General features: G+C 41.7%; 1 protein-coding gene across 1 annotated transcript; it reads right to left on the bottom strand.

Moving 5' to 3' along the window:
• Positions 1–1698: 1698 nt before the first annotated feature.
• zdhhc8a (zDHHC palmitoyltransferase 8a) lies at positions 1699–17517 on the bottom strand. The gene is made up of 10 exons (XM_033647592.2): positions 17178–17517; positions 7559–7680; positions 7320–7477; positions 6662–6834; positions 6444–6546; positions 5521–5612; positions 5302–5431; positions 5060–5174; positions 3907–4019; positions 1699–3429 (listed from the first exon to the last, which is right to left on the bottom strand). Exons 1-10 carry the CDS (start codon positions 17279–17281, stop codon positions 2149–2151), a joined length of 2391 nt encoding a protein of 796 aa, XP_033503483.1. The 5' UTR covers positions 17282–17517; the 3' UTR covers positions 1699–2148.
• Between the last annotated feature and the right edge of the window lie 2896 nt (positions 17518–20413).

Raw genomic sequence — 20413 nt, 5'->3', positions numbered from 1 at the left:
CACTAGAGGGTGCCAGACACAAATTCAATGCAGGAACTGGCATTGCAAACCCAAGGCATTAAACTCTCATTACATGTCTCATTTTTTTTCCAGCAGCACCATCATCACTGCTGTACAAATGTATGCATTGTAGCTGCTTGAATTGGAAATGACTGCAAGTACATTTTGCTTCTATCTCCATAAAGCATTCCATCTGCTGAGTTATGAGTTGTGAAATTATGGTTATGGGGGAAAATGTTGTACAAGTATAATATCTTTGAGGCAAGATTGATAACCAACAGTAAAATGCATTTTTTCCTTGTGCTGCATAGAGCTGCAGGTGCTTTAAAGGTTCAGTGGATTTAGGGGGATATACTGGCAGTAATGGAATATGAGTATATTTTATTTAGTGTATGATGACCTGAAAATACGATTGTCATGTTTTCATCACCTTAGAATGAGCCATTTATATCTACATAGGGAGTGGTTCTCGTCCACGAAGATTGTCATGCACCGCCATGTTTCTACAGTTGCCTGGAATGGACAAACCAACACTGGCTCTAGATAGGGCCTTTCGCCTTTTCACAATTTCAATTCTGCCACCGTAGTTAGCAGCTCCTCTGCAATTAAAGTGTCAGAAAACACTAATATGTTTTTACATGAAACTGCTTTCACCCAGAGACCTCTGGAGATAATACAGCTCTTGGTATAAACCTCTTGAAAGTCAGGATCTAAATCTATATAAGAGGAAAAAAGGTGAGCACACATTAGCAGGTGTTGGGCTAGCAGCCTCTCTGCAAAGTGTCAAACAGTGCAGGAGATGTGAACTGTGAAACTGCTTTATTCAATGTTTTTACCTGTTTAAATAACTGGGTTAGTTTGTTTCGAAGAGGAAAAGTCCTCTATGAATAATTAAGTTCACAGTAAAATCCTGGTCCATTTGTTTTGGAGAAGAGACTGATAATAATTTGGCTCCTGCTAAAAACCCCTTGAACTTCTGGATCTGAAGTTATAAGAGAAAAAAAGGTGAGCACCTATTGGGAGGTGTTGGGCTAGCGACCTATTTGCAAGGTGTCAAACAGTGCAGGAGAAACACTAATTTGCAATGTGAAACTTGCAATGTGAAACTTTATTCAGTGATTTTACCAGTTTAAATATCTGACTCAGTTTGTTTTAGAGAGGAGGAGACCTCTGCGGATGATTAAGCTCCCACTAAAAACCCTCTTAACACTTAAGGGTGAAAAGGTGAGCACAGAGTTTTTACCAATTTCAATTACCAGGTCCGTTTTGTTTGGAGAGGAAGAGACCTCTGCGGATAATTTGGATCCCGTTAAAAACCTCTTGAACATCTGGATCTTAATTTATCAGAGAAAAAGGGTGAGCACAAATTAGGTGCTGGACTAGCAGCCTGTCTCCGACATGCCAAACAGCATAGGGGAAACACTGATCTGCAATGTGAAACTGCTTTAGTCTGTTTGTTTTGGAGAGGAAGACACCTCTGCGGATAATTCAACATTGAAAAATATTCTAACAAGGAGAAGTTTCAGCTGCAATCTGCAATTCTCACTATTAGATGCTGCTAAATCCCCCTAAATCTTACACACTGTTCCGTTAAATATGCAAAGCCTCATTCACAATGTCATTAAATTCTATTGCAGCGCTGTGCAGGTGCCTTCACTGGCAGCCGTTCACATGACAAAATAACCATAAAAACAGAACTGAAAATTACAAAATAAGTTTATTCATATAAACAACTACAAAATTCTATTAAAATGGGTATTTTTTTGCAGCAGGACACATATTACATGATGTGGTATTACGTTGTTTCACAAAAGCAATATCAAAACACATAAAAACAGATAATAAGTTAATCTGTATTCTTCACATAGCTCTTCTGCTTTGACTGAGTTTATAGAGCTCGCTCTGTTTGTAAGAGGAGGCACCACTATCCTGAGATTCACCGTTTTGCGGATTTGGTCAAACTTGCATGACATTTCAAGAATATTTCTAAGTCTATCCTTCACTGTGTATTCTCACATGCCCTCCCACAGGAAAAGTCCCATATGGCCTCTTATTTACAAAGTATTTTGGAGCTGTTAAGACTGAGACTAACACTGCATAGATGATTCATTCACACCATCGGAAACACAGAGTATTTTTTTTTTTTTTTCATTTCAGGGCTCCCAGGGTGACTGAGTCCTTTCCCTCAGAGGAGTATGTGAGCGAGGATCGTTTTGCAGTGGCATAGGAGGCGTACGAGGGGGCAGAGGAGGTGGAGGAGGAGGGTAAACGGGGCAGGGTGGATGTAGAAGAAGGGAGGGGTTGAGTCTGTCTGTCAGGAGGGCAGTAAGCCAGAGAGGAAGACCTGCCCTTGCTCTGCAGGCTGCTGCTGCTGCTGCTCTGCAGAGGAGAGCTGGACGTTTTTGGGCCTCGAGTCAGAGACGATGTGGAAGAGCTGGAGAGAGGCGAGGTCCTCATGCCATAACCGAGGATGCCTGTACTCATCAGAAACTCCCTAGAGCCGTAGGCCGGAGGAGTTGGTCCACGGGAGCCTGGAGGTCGGATGTTGTCTGGTGGTAGGCTCCTCCTGCTGGGGATGTCATAGATCCCCACATCTGGGCCGTAGAGGGCCTGGGATCTGGCTTGGAGACGCAGCATCCTATCCCTCTCCTCCATCTCTCGTCTCTCGTGGATTGATGCCATGATGGTTTTTGAAAAGTTGTCATAGCGTGCGGCGGCAGACTTCTGAGGTGTCAAACCCTGTGGACCGAGGTCGCGAAGGCTGTCTCGAAGACATTGAGAGGTCATATCGCGCATCGCCAGACCTGGAGGGGGGAGGTCTCGTGATGTTATGCTTTGGGATGCAAGGTCTCTCGGCAGCAGCCCTTGAAAACCTGGAGAAGAGTCTCTTTGAATGAAACCTTGGAATGAAGGTGAGGGATCCCTTGAGGTGAGGCCCTGCAATGAAGGTGAGGGGTCTCGGGGCTGAGGTGACTGTCTGGTGACACCCATAAACACGGGGCTGTAAGCGTGAGGAGGGGGCCGCTGCACCACAGTCCCATCTGTGCCCAGAGTCATGAAGTGAGGGTGGTAGCCGACTGACGGAGCCCCTCTCTGAGCCAAGAACTGAGGGTCTGCAGGGTTAATGAGGTTATCATAGCTGCTGTGGTTGGCCAGCAGGCTGGAAGAGCTGATGATCCCCGGTGGGGGATTGGATCCCAAACTGTCATGCATGGCAGGTAGCTGGGACTTGCTGCCATGCCGACTGCTGTGTTTGAGGGTGAGAGAACGCGAGTTAAGCATCAGAGAGTTGAGCTGCAGCGAGCTGGAGATGGTGTTGGCCTGAACAGGATGGCCGGCCTGCTGACTGCCTCTCCCCGGGCTTTCTCTGGACTCAGAGCGGAGGTCAGGACCTTTGTTGGTCCCTTGCTGCTCTGATGTCTTCAGCAACTTAACAACAAAAAACAGACAGCAATGCCTGTCAGACAAGGATCAAAACCAGGACTTGGATATTGAGAATCACTGTGCAAAAATACAACAAATTAAAAATATACTAAGCAGGATTTTCCTAAAAAAAGCAATGTCTGGACTCATAAGGAAGTAATCCCTCTCAATCATCACTTATGACCCAGTAGAAGTGTGTGGCTGTGTATTTTTCTGCAGAGACTCAGAGCCCTCTGATTGTATTTTCTTATTTTATTCTTATTTGGTGTTCAGGACGTTTATGTGCATGTACCCTCACAGCGCTTGGGTGAAGTCTGGGCTTTATAAAAAGGTAGTGACAGCGCTGAAACAAAAAAGCTCAAATATAGTGGGGCAGAGTGAATCTGGGGTTGGCTTTTACTTTCACTTTTGCTGATGAGCATGTTTATATACCGTAACCAACAATTCTGCATAGTAAACCCTTAATATCAGACTGAAAAGCACCTGCTCTGGGGGAATGGGTGACGATCCTCTGGATATAGCTTCCAGGACGGGCCGTAGCTGCGGCACGGTGGGAATGGATACAGGAATGATGGATTTGGTGTGGTGCCCAATCTCTGGAAAAGAAAAGCCCTTGTGATTAATTACAGGATACAGATAACAGATATTCTGTGTTTTTCTTGTAGTCAACAAATTGCAGGAAAAGACCAAAACCAACATTGAGTTTGTTTCCTACTGAAAATTAAATCTTAAAAAATGTGAGTTGCAAATATAGATGTTACATCTCAAAAATGACTAAATAATTCTTAAACACCTGGGCACTGTAGTTTTTAGCAGACATTATTCAAATAGGAGAAAATACTGCATTTGTTGGGGACTACTTTTAGCTGTGGATTAGTACACATTTGGTGCACTAGCTGCTAGCTAACACATAAATATGGCACTAGGATGGTGTATGTGGGATTGATTTAAACTAAACTACAACACCCTTGTTGATGGTAATGGAGGAACATGTCTCTTAGTACCTCTCTGTGGCTCAGTGATGAGTTTTTATTTGTTTTGGGGGAAAAATTGAGGTCTTTGGCACAGAGGAATAACCTGTATCAGGCTTTGTAGGATCAGTTCATTGTTGGGTTTGGTCTTTCGTGGTATTTATCAACAATAAGAAAAATGTATGTAAATGTAAGCTTTAATTCCGTGGTTCCCAACTGGTGGGTCATAGTCCAAAAGTGGGTAACGGGTCCATTCTGTATGGACTGAAAGTGACTCGCGAATGTGTCTAGTTTGTAAAAAACAAACTTTATTTTGAAGTACAATGAATTTCCAGCACAGAGCTTTTATTTTGAAATGCCGGATGCTGCTGTTGAGTGAGTGAATGATGAAAAACTACTTAACAGAGACAGCAAACTAGCACGGTGACATGGCCAAACTTAAGTATGACGCTTAATATATTAAACTGTGTGGGCCTTGAACTAACGACTAAGGAGAAATCTGGACCCTGTGTCTGCACCGGCTGAGAACCACTGCTTTATTTGACTCTGCAGGCTTATAAAATAAGACATTTCCTTGATGTTTTGTTATCTTTATCATTATATAAGTACGTATGCTGTAAAATATGTTATCACAGTACATATATATATGTGTCATTCCACAGTACCATCCATGACAGCTAGTTGGCTCTTCAGCAGGCTGTGGTCTGGTTTTGGTGGCAGCGGTGGTGGAGTTTTCACTTGTTTGATGTCTGACAGCTCGACAGCTCCGGCTGAGGTTCTCTGGCAGGGGAAAAAAAACACAAACATGATAGATCTGATCCCTTGACAACTGAGGGTGCAATCCTTAGATGATGTGTGAGAAAATATTTAACTCTTGAAATCTGGCATGCAAGTCATTCATGCATACTTTATTTTGGAGATCCTGACTCTGTATGCCGTTGTCCCTGACTTTCACCGGCCTCTGCCTGTCGATCTCTGGTCTCAGGAACGGAGGCTGAACATGGATCACTGCTTTCTTACAGGGCCTCGCTGTGTAGCTGGTGTCACATGACAAACAGGGTGTCAGCCAGTGAGTTATAGGGAGGTCCTGAAAGACTGAAGATTAGGTAGAAGAAATGGCTCTTACTTTGGAGAGATGGGGCTGCAGACTAGATACTCCAGGTTGTTACAGCAACCTCGTGTGAAAGGATTGACGCCACCTTGAAACTTCCCAGTTACCTGTGGGATCATGCAGAGATAAAAGTGCATCTGTATATAAATCATAATTGTTACGTCTCAAAGGGACAGTTCACCCCAAAATCAAAAACACATATTTCCTCTTATCTATAGTGCTATTTATCAATCTATATTGTTCTGGTGTGAGTTGCAAAGTGTTGGAGATGTCTGCCTTATCTCAAATATAATGCAACTAGACAGCACTGGGCTTGTGGTGCTCAAAGCGCCACAAAAATACATTTGACAAACTCAACAGTAATGTCTCTTTCCAGAAATCGTGACCCAGTTATAATCCACAGACCTCGTTGTGAGCAGTTTCATGTAGGAACTATTTTCTTCCTACGGAACTACACCCTCGAACTGAGTCACTATGCAAAATGAAGTGTTAAGTGTCAGCTGAATTGTAACATTAGCTGACTCAGTGATGCTACGTGAGATAGCAGTACATGCAGGCTTCCTCCTGTGCGGTGATACGGTTGGTGGGTGTAGTTCCGCAGCAAGAAAATAGTTCCTACATTTAACTCTTTGGATTATTTTGAATAATCAGGTCATGATTTCTGAAAAGAGACCTTACTGTTAAGTTTTTTAAATGTATTTTTTGGCACTTTGAGCACCACAAGCCGAGTGCCATCTAGTTCCATTATATTCAAGAGAAGTCAGACATCTCTACAGCTGATATCTCCAACACTCGACGACTCCCACCAAAACAATCTAGACCGATAAATAGCACTACAGATAAGAGGAAAAATATGTAGTTTTGATTTTGTGTAGAACTGTCCCTTTAAAGATTTGTCTTATAGATAGAGCCTCCACTTTCAATCAAATCAGACTGACTTGTTCGTTGGTGGTGCGTCCTCTGGACACCAGGTACAAGTGGAATCCAGTAAGCCCGAGGACCGGGATGAGAAACAGCCCTGATATACTGATCACTACCAAACTGTACATGCTGTTAAGGAAGACTGATTTGTTTTAATCTCACTCAGACAGAGGTTTTATACATTTACAAGATAAGCTCACAAGCACACACACATACTGAGTGTGTATAAGGATACGTGACAGTGCAGTGCAGCTTCCATAATTCATCCATGTGGTGCAGGACGTATATGAGGCCAAAGGTGAAGACGCCGATCATGTGAGCTGTCAGTGACAACAGGAACAGGAAGAAGTAGCGGTAGTTTCGCCTCCCGATGCAGTTGTTCACCCAGGGACAGTGGTGGTCAAAGTCCTGAGGGGAGATTGTGGGGAAAATGAAAATTAAAGTGACAGAAAAAAAACATCAGTCTCCATCAAATAATTTGCAATACTGATAAACTAGCATTCGTTGAAAACTTGTGGAACATCCAGTGTGCTTTCTAAATACACTTTGTTTAATGCAGGCTGTCTGAACCCTCTTTCAAATTGCATTTCTACTGAGACCACAAAGGATCTGAGAAAAGGATTAACCTGATTAATGAGATCTCTCTCTCTCCGTCACACTCTGTCCATCATTCACTCTGCAGAAATCCCCTTTATTGACTTTCCCCACACACACTGCTACACTCACTCATAAGCGCTACTCATTTTTCTCCGCTGATCTGTCCATCCATGTCCTTACCACTCATTTTCCACGATTTAAATTGTTTTGCTTTCTCCCCTGCGTGTAGTTTTTCTTCCTAAAAACTGTCAATACCATGACTCTGCTCTTGTCTTTGTATCTGTCCGTGCACCAACCTCCACACAGTGATCACAGACACTGCAGTGGGAGCAGCGTGGAGGTCTGTAGAAATGACACGACGCACACCACTTCATCCGCACCTGGACGCCCTTCACATCCACGTTCTTGTACAGCGGAGCGCGGAACTCATCATCCTTGTCCTCGTCCTCGTTTGCTGGAAACCAAAATGCGAAACTGTTACAGTAACACTTCCACAGCACTCTACTGTAAGCATAGCATCGCTTTGATTACTAACCCATTGGGAGCACACCGGCATCCATAAAGGTTGCCATGGTGAAGTTGGCCAGCACAAAAAGGAAGAGGATGGCACAGCATGGCGGCACAGCAGGGCAGATGGTCGCAGCAAGCCACGGGCATCTGAATATACAAACACAGGAGGGGAAAAAGAGAAACATTTCCTGTACTTGTCACAAAGTGTGTTCACTCAAAGCAGAGTTCATGTTGTAAATCAAAGGTTTTACAGCATTTTCTGAGCCTTGCAAGTATCTATCCCTTAGAGGTTGAGGTTAACACAAATCAGGGCTACAACAAAGATTTTAAGGGATAATCTTCATCCCATTTATTCTGATGGGAGCAGTGGATCCCAAAAGTAATTGTTTACAGTGAAAGATAAGCATGTATTAGTGCGTGTTCAACAGTGCCCACAACAAGGGATTAAATGATGGGGTTTCTCCCAGGAAAGAGTTTCTGCACACTACAGTAAAGGCACGCAACTCACTGTATGTGTTACACAATGACGCAGGTCTGGATGCTTAAATGGCTGCAACTAATGATTTTTTTCCAATATTGATTATGTTTTTAGCCATAAAATGTCAGAAAATTGTAAAATAAGTTCCTCATTCCCAATGTGTTCCAAATATATTTAATTTATGATGATTCAAAACAGGCAAAAGATGCAAATCCTCACATTTGAGCACCTTGAACCAGCATATATCTGAATTTTTTCTTCATAAATGACTTAAACAACTTCTCAATCATTAAATATACTGACAATTAATTTCCAACTTCACATATATCATTAAGGAAAATGACAAAAGACAGGTACTGCAGTGTCTGATGGTGACTGAGGATTACAGCCCGGTCATATTACTGTTGTGTTATAAAAAGCAAAAAGCCTGGTTTATACAACAGTTCATAGGTTCAAGTAGAGCTAGTAGTAATCCGAGAGAGTAACCAGCAGATTAATCAATAAAAAAATAATTGTTAGTTGGAGCCAAACGTGTATTGGAATAAGGTTTGCACATTATCACTGCACTGACCATAATAAACAGATAGATAGTCACTATAATTAAAGCTGTCCAGTTAAAGCAAATGTTGAAATGAGTGAATGAGCTAAAAGACAAAATGAAGAAAATAAATTTAAATCTGTGGCATTAGTGTTAAAGGGACAGTTCACCCCCAAATCAAAACTACATATTTTTCCTCTTAGTTGTAGTGCTATTTATCAGTCTACATTGTTTTGTCACACCTTTAAGGTCCTTCATAATCAAGGCCCTTCCTACCTGTCTGAACTCCTTCACATCTACACTCCCTCCCGTACTCTTTGATCCTTTTCTGCAATCCAACTCACATCACCATCTGTCTGCTTGACTACTACAACTAGAGCCTTCAACCGTTCTGCCCCCGCCACTGGAACTCTCTACTCAACGACATTCCCAATATTGACTCCCTTTCCACTTTCAAATCCCGTCTGAAAACACACCTTTTTTAACTGTGTCTTGTAAAGCGTCCTTGAGTGCTTTAAAAGGTGCCTATAAATAAAGTTATCATTATTATTATTATTATGATTTTGGTGTGAGCTGCAGAGTGTTGGAGATATCGGCCGTAGAGATGTCTGCCTGTAGTTCGGTAGAAATAAAATAAAATAACAATCTAGACTGATAAATAGCACTACAGGTAAGAGGAAAAATATGCATTTTTGATTTCAGGGTGAACTGTCCCTTTAAATTAAATGTACATGCTTCTTAACGAATAACATAATGTCAAACTATCTTTTTTAAATCACAGTATTGAGAACGTTCTGTTAGGATTATATCGAGTGTAACATCTTTCTGTGTGCCCTAAAATCTTAGAGGACCATCACTTATCTCCTCCACTGACTCAGTGTGTGTGTGAGCATGTGTGTGTGTGTGTGTGTGTGTGTGTGTGTGTGTGTGTGTGTGTGCGTGCGTGTGCTGAATTAAACTGAATGGGAGTATGATTATATCTCCACTGTGTGAGATTAGAGGGAGGGGCAGTGTAATCAGGTTACAGTGGTAGACACAGAGGAAAAGATTCACTGGATTATATTTACAGTGTTTGGTTGAACATCACATATTTAACCTACATATACACTGTGTGGGAATTTTCCTTTTGAATAGTCGAATGTTACAGTTTTTGGTTTGGTATTAGCACAGGTATCAGAAAAATAATCATGTACTTTCTGGACTGTTAATTGGAAATAGAATAACCAGGGTCAGGTTCCATTTCCCATGCAACTGTTTTCACACATGACTCCATGGGGAAGTAAACCACGAACACATATGAGCGATTAAACAAAAGGTATTAACGAAAATGAAAACACTGACAAAATTAAGAGTCATCCGCCTCAATTATGCGCTTCAACCCAGCGCAGCTCCAATCCCCAAACCCCTGGTTTTAGGTTGTGGGGGAGGGGTCCATCCCCTCGAGAGGAACGCCTGCTGATGCCATGCCAGCTGCAAACCCAGTAATCCCTGGATTATGATCTCTGGATTACAGACCATTTCTGCCAGTCCAGTGCATTGTGGATTCCTCACATTAGACACCAAACACAGATCGTGCGGTCACCATATATCACAGCACACGCCACCATGTACTGTAAATCCAATTGATTCACTCCACACCTGCAGGAGACTCCCTCGTGCAACAGATAATGAGGAAACACTGGAAATAGGACAAGGATTTCTTTTGTAGTCTTGGACAAATTTAGCATAATGAAATTATGAGGATCTTAAGAAGCAGTGAATATGTGACAAAAAGATTAAGGAGCATAGCATGATCCCACCCCCACACCCCCAAGGCTGCTAGTCAGGATGTGTGTCAAAGTTCCTCTTACTAAACATGGACATGTTTGACATGTGCTTAAACTGTCACAGCTGATCAGATACATTAATCTGTGTAACTTGAGCTGGATAGTAACAAGAATCCTCTCATCAACCTACAAAAGATCTTTAAAATATTAAGTGAGGATAATCATTATTTTTTCTGGTTTGCTGTTAAATTATTACTCAGAGTCTGAAATAGGAGTGCTATTCCATAGATAGACAGATAGATAGATAGATAGATAGATAGATAGATAATGCTGCAGATGAAACACTGAAGCTGAACTGAGAGCCTGTATGAGTTATCTATCTGATTTCTTGTGGGCCAGATTACAGTGCGGATGCCTCTGCAAGGACGGCGAGCTTCCATCATCGGTCTGAGGCCATCTGGACCGCAGAGAAAGACAGTTCATTACACTGCAGCGTGGCAAAGACAAGCCCCACCTAATGAAACGGCCCAGGCAGAGCTGTATTAAATCACACAGAACAGTAAGCTGCTCTCTCAATCTGCACGCTGCCCTCATCCCCGCAGTGGGTCAGTGGCACAGCAGACGCCACACAGTTGGTCAAGCGGCAAGTTCACCCCTGCTGGCAGCCAGGGCATCTTTTGTGAAGTATTGTCACGGTTACATAAATGGCATCACCGCCATGTGATCTGTCAGACTTCTAGACATCACATCAGTACAAAAAGCACTGGTGGTGAATAGATTGCCACAGACTCAGACAATAAATCTCTTGATGGCGTGCACTCGCAGTGTCGTGGGTTCAACTTTTTTCACGTGATCCATGACTTGTGTCATCCACATTCATCATCACTGTGCACCACTGCATACAAATGAAGGAAATTGAGGATTGTGGCTGAGTACAGCATCTAAAAAAAACGATTTTCAGTGGACTACTGGACTTCTTCTTTTGATGCATGCCAGCAACACACTTTAAGCTTTAAATCAGGACTGAGATGGAGCAGGGATATACAGTATCTGTATATCTAATAGATGCATTCTAGTGTAGTGCATGAACACACTAAAAGAGCACGTTCATCAAATATCCTTATATTTTTAGTGAACTGTGAACTGAACGCATCACTTTGCAACTTATGATCTTGAACAGTGAGCATCGTTCATTGTCGCAACAGTTAAAAACGCTCATTTTACCGCACCCAGCATGCTGACACAACACCGGCATTGCAAGTACAACTGTCAATTTAGACAACACAGCTACCAGTCCTGCTTAAGACAGTTTTGATGGATAATAAAGGATGTCTATGAACAAATCAGTACAGATTAAAAAAAAAAACAAAAACAGAAACATCAGACATTTTTTTTCCAAGTAGTGCTCGCCAGGTCTAAAAAACACGTCTGAACGGCAGCCTAATTGACAACGAAACTACACATTGAGTTGAAGCATCAGACCATTCTGAGGAAACAGCTGTGAGTGAACTATTATCACAAAATTTTATTCTACAAGACAAGGAAAAAATGCCAGACTAAAAAGGGAGAAAAACAGACTAAAAAAGAAAAAATAGACCACACTAGGAAACGCTACAACAGTGTGACGGTTAACGTTTGCTAATTTTAGCAAACTTAAGACAGATAATGCAGAGTAACTAGCATTACTCAGTCAGTTCAATGACTTGAGGACTCATCCTTTTCTGTGCTACCGTTAACCTACACTGCGCACATGTACAGTATATTAGCATTTAGCACATTGTAATTGCCATTTGTGGCCATAGTGGCTGCTGTTCAGCACAGGTTACGTAGTCAAGGATAGGTTGGATTTTGTAAGTAGGGTTGTATGAGGTACTTATCCACACTCAGTGTATTATCGAAAATAGATGGCCATCAACACACCTTGCCGCTGCCTCGATTGGTTAGCTTGTGTTGTTGTGTGACTTTGGTGTTAAAGGGTTAGTTCGGATTCATCAAAGTGACACAATAACACTCACAGATGGAGGCAACAGTAGACCAGCGACTCCCGTGTTCTGCAAGGTAAAATTACTGTTTTTGTCAGAGGAGTCTGGTGGCTTTAAAGAGAGCAAAACAGCTTTGATTCCCCACAGGAAAGTGCTGTCTGACGACAAAGGTTATTCTAGGTAGCTGAAATACGTCTTGCTGCCATCCCCAACCACAGCAGTACGTTTCTTAGCTCCCATGGCGGTACCCCTGCCTGCTTCCTTAAACTGGGGGTGTACTGACTGCCATCAACTGTATGTAATAGCCTGACTCTCAAAATATAATACCCTTGTACCTCATACAACCCGACTTATAAAAATCTGCACTATCCCTTTAAGTGTTTCACTTAAACTGCACCTCCCGTACAATATTTCACATGCAAAGGCTGACATTCTGTCCCGCTACAGTGTTTGCACATGTAATTTTCAGCATAAGCGAGCACACCTCTCTGCAGAATATGTTTCCTTTTCTACTTTCAACATATTTCAGTATTCTGAACAGTTTACTCAGTAGATAAGCAAGATGGTCTGAGTCTGGGCAGAGTGAAACATAGCTTAATTAACAAGGGACATTTTTCTTGGTCTCTGATGTATGCGGCCTTTGTAGGGCGTCGGCGACCAGCCTGAGTTTAACAATGCACAAAACCTTAAGCACTAACCCAAACAAAAGTTCACGGTCAGAGGAACAAAAGCAGGAAGCCGGTAACTGATGAATTTTATCGGGCGAGGGAAGACAAAAGAGCCTGCACAACTTTAAAGGTTGTTTTCTAGGTCTAGCAAACTGGCAATGGAAACTGAATTACTAATGCACACACACACACACACACACACACACACACACACACACACTCACACTGGCTGATAATTGCGTGAATATTACCAGATGAAAGCACTTTATATGACTGGAGGGGTTATGATTAAAACTGGGGATAAAAGTGTTCACCAGTATAAAAAGTGACAAAACAATAGGACACGAGGCCCGACTGGATGGCATGCACGTGTGCTCCTATGATTCACAGTAACCAGGGTAAAGGCCAAGGTGATGTTATGGCAGATGACAAGCTACGTCCCTTTGACTCAGTGTAACCACGGCAGGGCTGAACAGAGCGTGGCACCTGTCCATCTCTGCTTTTGGAGGGAGGAAGGGAGTCGCTCCAGCTGCAGCTGCTGACTTGGCAGACACACAGGATATCAAACAAGTTATTGCTCATATCAGAAAAGTGTGATATTATCTGGCAGTCGACGAGAAACTGAGTTTCTGCCAATTTTCTGCTGCATGCTGATATGAATGGCCTTTAAGTCTACTGTATGTACTCCCAGATTATAAGGGCAAAAAAGCACACAGGCACATTCATGGGTCAGTCAGACAGCAAGGTTATCAACTTCCCTTAAAGGTTGATGTATAGTCGTCAGAGTGCGCCGAGACTCGCTGTGGGCTCACTTTAAGCCATGAGCTCTTTTCTACTGGGCTGTGTTAATTAAAAAGATTTTTAGGTTATAAGGTCATTCCAGCTAAAATGCAACCCTTGTCCCACAAGAAGCAGCAGATTCATCACTTGTTCGTTCAATCATTTGCAGTATCCTGGTTTTGCTGGTTTAGCAATGCAGTCCCAATTAAGCAGTCTCTTCTCAATCTATCACGTCTGCGGGCCATTGATTTTTTTTCCTCTCTCTCTCTCACAGAGAATAGATGGAGTTCATCAGGGTTTCTCTACCTTTTCTGGACTGTGAGCTTGTCTCTACATCCCAAAGGACTCCAGCAATTAGACAGCTGGGAATTTGAGTGTGGCATATTTTTGTATTCTTGCATGGAGAGAGAGCTGCAAATGGATGAAAATGATTCCAAATGTCAAACCCATTTAAGTAGTTTGTGTAATAAAGTGAGGTAGATAAATACATCACCAACAACAAAATCTGTCCAGATAAAGTAATGAAAAGCGGTGGATATAGTTCCCACATGAGATGATGTAATCATAAGACATTTGTAAGACATTTGTGTCTTAAGAGCAGTGATACTGAACCTGCAGCCTGTGGGCCAAATCTGGCCTGTTATAGGGTGCCAGGTGGGCCGCTGACAAGTATTTGATTCACAAAAAATAAATTGATTCTACAGTTGTTCTGATACCAATACCAGCATCAGGAATGCATCTGACACTGTCTAAATGCTGGATTGGTTATCGGCAAGTATACAAGTCTGCGCACTGATCCGATACCATGTAATTTATAGATAAGCTTTAAAGTAGTTTCACACACAGACAAAAAGGCAGTTTGCCTGGAAATCAATTCTTAGTTAGCCAGCATACAAAGTTGTGCTCTGCAGCCGCTAGCAACTACTGTTTTAGAGCGACGAGGAATTGTTTTCTCACAAAAAAAACAAAAAGTGTAATGTGGGGTGTCTACTAGCTCCTCTAGTGGAGGGGGCACCCAGTGTAGGCTACATGCCCTTGCCACAGTGGCCGCAGTTTCAATTCCAAACCATGGCCCTTTGTTGCATGTCACCCATCTCTCTGCCCATTTCACTCAAAAGCTTTCCTGTCCAATTCAGGCAAAATGCCAAAAAAATAATCTTTACAAAAGTACAGTATCAGCAATTAGCTAAATGTCAAACTGAGGCAATAAATATTCTATGGTGTTCATTCTCTGGATGTATTTGCACCTTTTACAAAGGGCTTTAACCTGAACCATGCTATACAACAATTTATTTCACATCCATACAGTGTTAGGAGTAAAGATGGGAACCAAAGAGGCCCCACAATACATAATTATCATGATATTTAGGCCATGATACAATATGATTGTGATTTTAAATGTTTTGTAATATGCTGAATGTTGCAATAACATATATTCCAGTATACTACAATTTATTACCTCTTAACAGCTGCAGAATGTCTCCAAAGGAAACATTTGTCTGCATCTGTATTTATTCATGAGATACAATTTCCAGTCTGTTCATCTCACTTCAGTCATTTTTATTGCAACAAAATGCATTTTGTGGACTGAAAAAAAGTAACTAATTTTTATATTCTAGTGGACTATCACAAGTTTAATTTGCATTTGCAATATTAGTCAAAATTAAAATCAATTCCTGGTGCCTATGTATCAATATAATATTGTCATACAAAATATCACAATACTATGCTGTATTGATTTTTCCCCCCCACCCTTAGTTAGTAGTATACAGATGTTCATTTATGTATTTATTTTAATGCAATGTTGTTGGACTTGACATCACCTAATACACAAGTTCAGGAATCACAATCGGTATAAGAAAGAAGAAAAATGGTTTTGGAACATCCCTTAGTTATTTATTATTATTATTTATTTTTGTTTTCCTTTGGATGTAAATAATGTGTCAGAGTGCATTAAAAAGCATCAAAATAGGGTTTGTTTATAACAAAAACAAAAAAAATCCGGAGAGAATCCTCCAGACACCCCAACAGAGGTCTGGGCTAAATATTTAGGCTATATATTAATTATTAATATTTGTTTGTTAACGGGCCCCTGGCCATTTTGCAAAAGTGGCAAAGCAAGTTTAGTCTCCCTGCTTTAGAGCATCTCCCACGAACAAGCACCCATATTTCTGCTGACATCTATAACTCTGAGCTTTTCATACCCCTATAGAATGGAAAATGGAAATAAGGAAAAGATAATAGAGTGGCGTGTGCAAAAATAACCACTGAATGAATGTGTATTCCACAGTGAAAGTCACTCCAAGGAGAGCACAGTAAATGTCTGCTGGTAGTAAATTCAAAGATCCCAGACTCCATTTTTCCCAGATGGGGGGATCACATGGTGTTGGCAAGAGGATCCTAATCCCGTACTCCCAATCTGGTGTCAGATTCCAGTGGAAACGGTGCGCTGCTGGAAAATACGGGAGAAAGTAGGGCAGATATGGCTATGGAGGTCAAGGGTCAGTTGACTGGCATAGAGCTGATGAGGTGGGAGCCTCCAATCAGGAAGTCAACAGTGGATATCAGAGGGGTTTTCATATGGAAAGTAGGGTACTTGGTTTTTTCTTCATGTATGAACATAAGTAAAGCCTCTGAAATGTATAGATAAACCTATAGTCCTCGTTTAAATTGGATTCGAGGGTATTATGGGATATTATATTTCATTTTTTCCCTGCATGCCAGCGTTGGCTTGAGTGCAGTCTTTGCAGCCTCCCACTAGTTCCTCACAAATAGGTCAAAACGAGGCTAAAATTAACCATTTGAACACTTTTCACCAAATGTATTAAAACTTCAGTTTCAAATCAGGCTGTCTGATCTTGACACAAATAACGCCTTCGCAGAGAATTCCATTTCCTCCTACATTTATGGCACATGTGGGTCATTATGATAGTTTTTGATACATGTTGATTGTGGGTGGCTTATCCCCTAAACTGTGCTTACTCTTGAGTCCTCAGGGTGCACTGGGCAGGCACCCAGGCTAGCCCACACTGAGAGCCAACCAGGTCAGATGTTAGCTGCCCCTGGTGGGTCTGCCAGCAGGGTGAAGTCAGTGAAGAAGAAAGGGTGCTGTTTATGGACATTTGTCTTTTAGACACTGGTTTAAGCAGCTTTTTAGAAATGAAAATGAACTAAAAATAAGACAATTGGATAAGGCTATTATTGTACAGTTATATTAGGCTTAATGGCAATTCATAGAGGAAGAAAGTGAACAACATTTTATCATTTTATAATCCTAAAATCCAACTCCATATGCAGAAATACAGACATATTTGGAAGAAAGGATACCTGATGCATTGTGGATCAAGAGCAATGGGTGTCTGGACATATTTCCTGTGGAGCATACCAACAGTGCATGTCACCAACTTTTCATTTTTTAGGGTTTGCACTCACGTGAAGACGAAGAACAGGGAGGTAGAGCCGACCAGGAGGCAGGCGGCCGTGCACACCGGGATGAAGGCGCTGGGTTTCAGTGAGTCGGCGCCGCTGGCGGGCATCCTGTCCTCTCCGCACGCATCAGAGTCTCATACTAACCGAAGCGACAGCAAACGCACCGTGCAAGTACCTGATTGTTTGGGGATCTGTGTCGGACAAAAACCCTTCAGCAACCTCAGAGCGCCCGGAGACGAAAACCATAGTCGAAAAATAAAAAAAGCCAGAGCCCCCGTACTGGCACTGCTCAGTCCCGCATCCCGTCCTGTCTGTGTGTCTGTCCCGGCAGGCAGGCAGCGGCGCACAGATGCCGCCTCTGGTTTATCCTAAAGGTGGAGCTTTGACTCATGGATCACGTGCAGCACTACTACGCTACACAGAGACCCCCCACTGTGTCCTGCCTCCAGCTTATTTCTCTTTTTAAAGAATTGCAGTCGTCAGCCAGCTCCACTGTTGTGGAGTTATTATGAAAGTGGAGGAATGTAACTAAGTAAATTTACTCAAGTACTGTACTTGAGTACAATTTCGTGCTACGTTATACTTCTACTCCTCTACATCTCAGAAAAAAATGCTGAACTTTTAACTCCTCTGCATTTATGTGACAGCTTTAGTTCCTCATTACTTTGCAGATTTACAAAATACAAATCACCTAATTAATTATAATGTATTCAGTGTAATCTATAGCAGCATATAAAGTCATTAAAATGAGCTTCATCTTTATGAGCTGCAACATTAAAGTGATGATTACATGAATGCATAATGTGTGCATCATATATGAGCTACTGCCCATAGGGCCCTGGGTTGGGAACCAGAGGGTCACCGGCTCATGTCCCCTTCCAGATCAAATATGGAGTGTGGGCTGGTAGCTACAGAGGTGCCACCTCACCTCCTGGGCACTGTCGAGGTACTCTTGAGCATGGCACTGAACCCTCATCCACGGGCAGTCCCCTCACTCTAACATCCTTCATTTCATGTAGGTCCTGTTTGTGCATGTGTGTGTATTTCAGGCCTGTGTGTATATGACAACCAAGTGAAAAAACTGAATTCCCTCTCAGGGATTAATAAAGTATATCTTTTTCTTCTTAATTATTATCCAGTAATATATATTATTGTGAAATAGGTCCTTCTGTATATCGAGTACTTTAACTTTTGGTGCCTTAAGTATATTTTGAAGCTAATACTTTTGTACTTTAACTTAGCAGTTTTTGAATGCAGGACATTAACTTGTAACTGAGTATTTCAACACTAAGGTATTTGTACTTTTGCTGAAGTAAAAACTCTGAATAGCCTACTGCTATCGCCACTGTTAATAACATGTAAAATTCAGAAATCAAAAAAATAATCAGATCAAATTTTTTTTTTTTTTGCAGTATCAGACCATCTATTTTATAAACTGATATTTTTATCCCCAAGTTTCCACAAACTGGTGTTAAAGATCAGGTACAACCCTCCTTAATAAAAGTTTAACTACTGGCTTTATTAGTGGTTTATGTATATTACATTTGGCATGCAAGGTTGTGGAAACTCACTCTGGCTGGTGTTCATCTATGGGTTACCAACCTTTATAAAGCATTATGAAATGACTTATTAACCACTAATAATGCTCTTGGTTAACACTGTATTTTTATTGAGGAAAGAGAAAGTGAGAAAAGTAGTAATGCCACAGATTTCAGACATTGCATCCAGACAGCTTGGTACAGTTTAGTCAGTGTTTGTTCATTTCTAAAGATTAAATCGGAGAGAAAATTACAAATTTGTGTCACCATCGGGGTGTAAAATCAACTGCTGCTGCATGGGGAAATAACGAGGTGCTCACTTTGTGCAGCTGTGTGAGGATAAGTTAATTTTCTAAAATGAAATGAAGGCCCAATCTGCACGCAGGAAGTCCACTGAGTCTGTTTCCTCAAATGTTGCGAAGAAGCATAAAGTGAACTGCATCTGCATCTGCAAAGGAATAACAATGCTGAAATGATTAAATAGGTGGCATTCTCCTTTAGGTGATCCAACAGTGCAGAGACCAAGTTTGTGTGTCTTTATTACCTGAAGTTACATTTTGTTTGTAATTTAAAGCAGAGGAAATACATTTTCATTAAAGATATTTGTATCAACTCAATAAAACTGCACAGATATAGAAGCTGTAACATGTTAGTCCATAAATTATGAGGTATAAATTTGAAACACACAGGATAAAAATATTGAACACACACTGATACCTATTTTAATACTTGGTGGTGAATCTTTTGTTGGCAATGCCAGCTTCAAGATGCTTCCTACCTTCCAAAAATATTGATTTTTGTCTTATCTAACCACAATACATCCTCCCAATAACCTCCAAGCTTCTCCAAATGTGTAGCAAACTTCAAACGAGCTTTTCTGCAAGGATACGACATGCCATGTTTAGAGGTGAAATGGATCTGCATATGTGTCACGCCCCACCCTTAAGCGGCCCTATGGGGCTAACAAAACTCCAACACTGACCCAAAATAATCACATGAACACCTTTAAAACACTCAAATCCGATTTCATCCTGGTGGATTTGCCGTCCACCAGGATGAAAAATACGAGACACAGGTGGATCTTCCCGCAGGACAACAATCTAAGGCATACCGCAAAGAAGATAGTCAACTGGTTTCAGATGAAGACAGTAAAGCTATTGGAATAGCTATGTCAATATCAAGGCATAAACCCATAGAGCAGGGGTAGGCAACCTTTAAAATTTTAACTATTCAATTTTATTTATCACTGTTGAAGGCCTAAAGAAATTTGGGTAAGGAACAAGATTCACCAGCGTGCCCCCGAAATCTTCCAGATTTAAAGAATGTGTGTGGAAGAACGGGCCAAATCTCATCTGATCACTGTGAGAGATTTGTTTCTTCGTACAGGAAGCATCTCGAAGCTGGCATTGGAAATACGGTTGAAGAAAAGTTGACTTATGTCCCCCACTGTATGAGAGGACTCAGAGCTTCAGCATGTGGCTCTTCGGGGACTTCCACAGTCGCTCAGTGGACATTCAGATTCTGCTGCTGTGCTGCTCTGTCTATTTTTAGTCAGGGGAAGCTCCTTGGGAGAGCCTGTCATGAAAAAGATACACCTCCATCTCAGTGGGACTCATGATGAAGGCTCCACGAGGGAAAACTAAATGCTGAGACGTTTAAACTCTACAGTGTGATTGGGTCTGGCTTCTCACCCGCCTCTAT

This window comes from Epinephelus lanceolatus, chromosome 19 (assembly GCF_041903045.1).
Source record: "Epinephelus lanceolatus isolate andai-2023 chromosome 19, ASM4190304v1, whole genome shotgun sequence".
Classification (NCBI taxonomy): domain Eukaryota; kingdom Metazoa; phylum Chordata; class Actinopteri; order Perciformes; family Serranidae; genus Epinephelus; species Epinephelus lanceolatus.
Note: the sequence above shows the minus strand (reverse complement) of the source record. Positions and strands in the feature narration are given on the sequence as shown.

What these genes read in the sequence shown, in the direction of transcription:
- zdhhc8a (XM_033647592.2), bottom strand. Translation starts at nt 17,281, where the DNA reads ATGCCCGCCAGCGGCGCCGACTCACTGAAACCCAGCGCCTTCATCCCG. An exon ending in TGCAGCCCCATCTCTCCAAA is followed by an intron (nt 5,432 to 5,520) that starts GTAAGAGCCATT and finishes ATGTGACACCAG; the next exon opens with CTACACAGCGAGGCCCTGTA. An exon ending in GTCAGGATCTCCAAAATAAA is followed by an intron (nt 5,175 to 5,301) that starts GTATGCATGAAT and finishes TTCCCCTGCCAG; the next exon opens with AGAACCTCAGCCGGAGCTGT.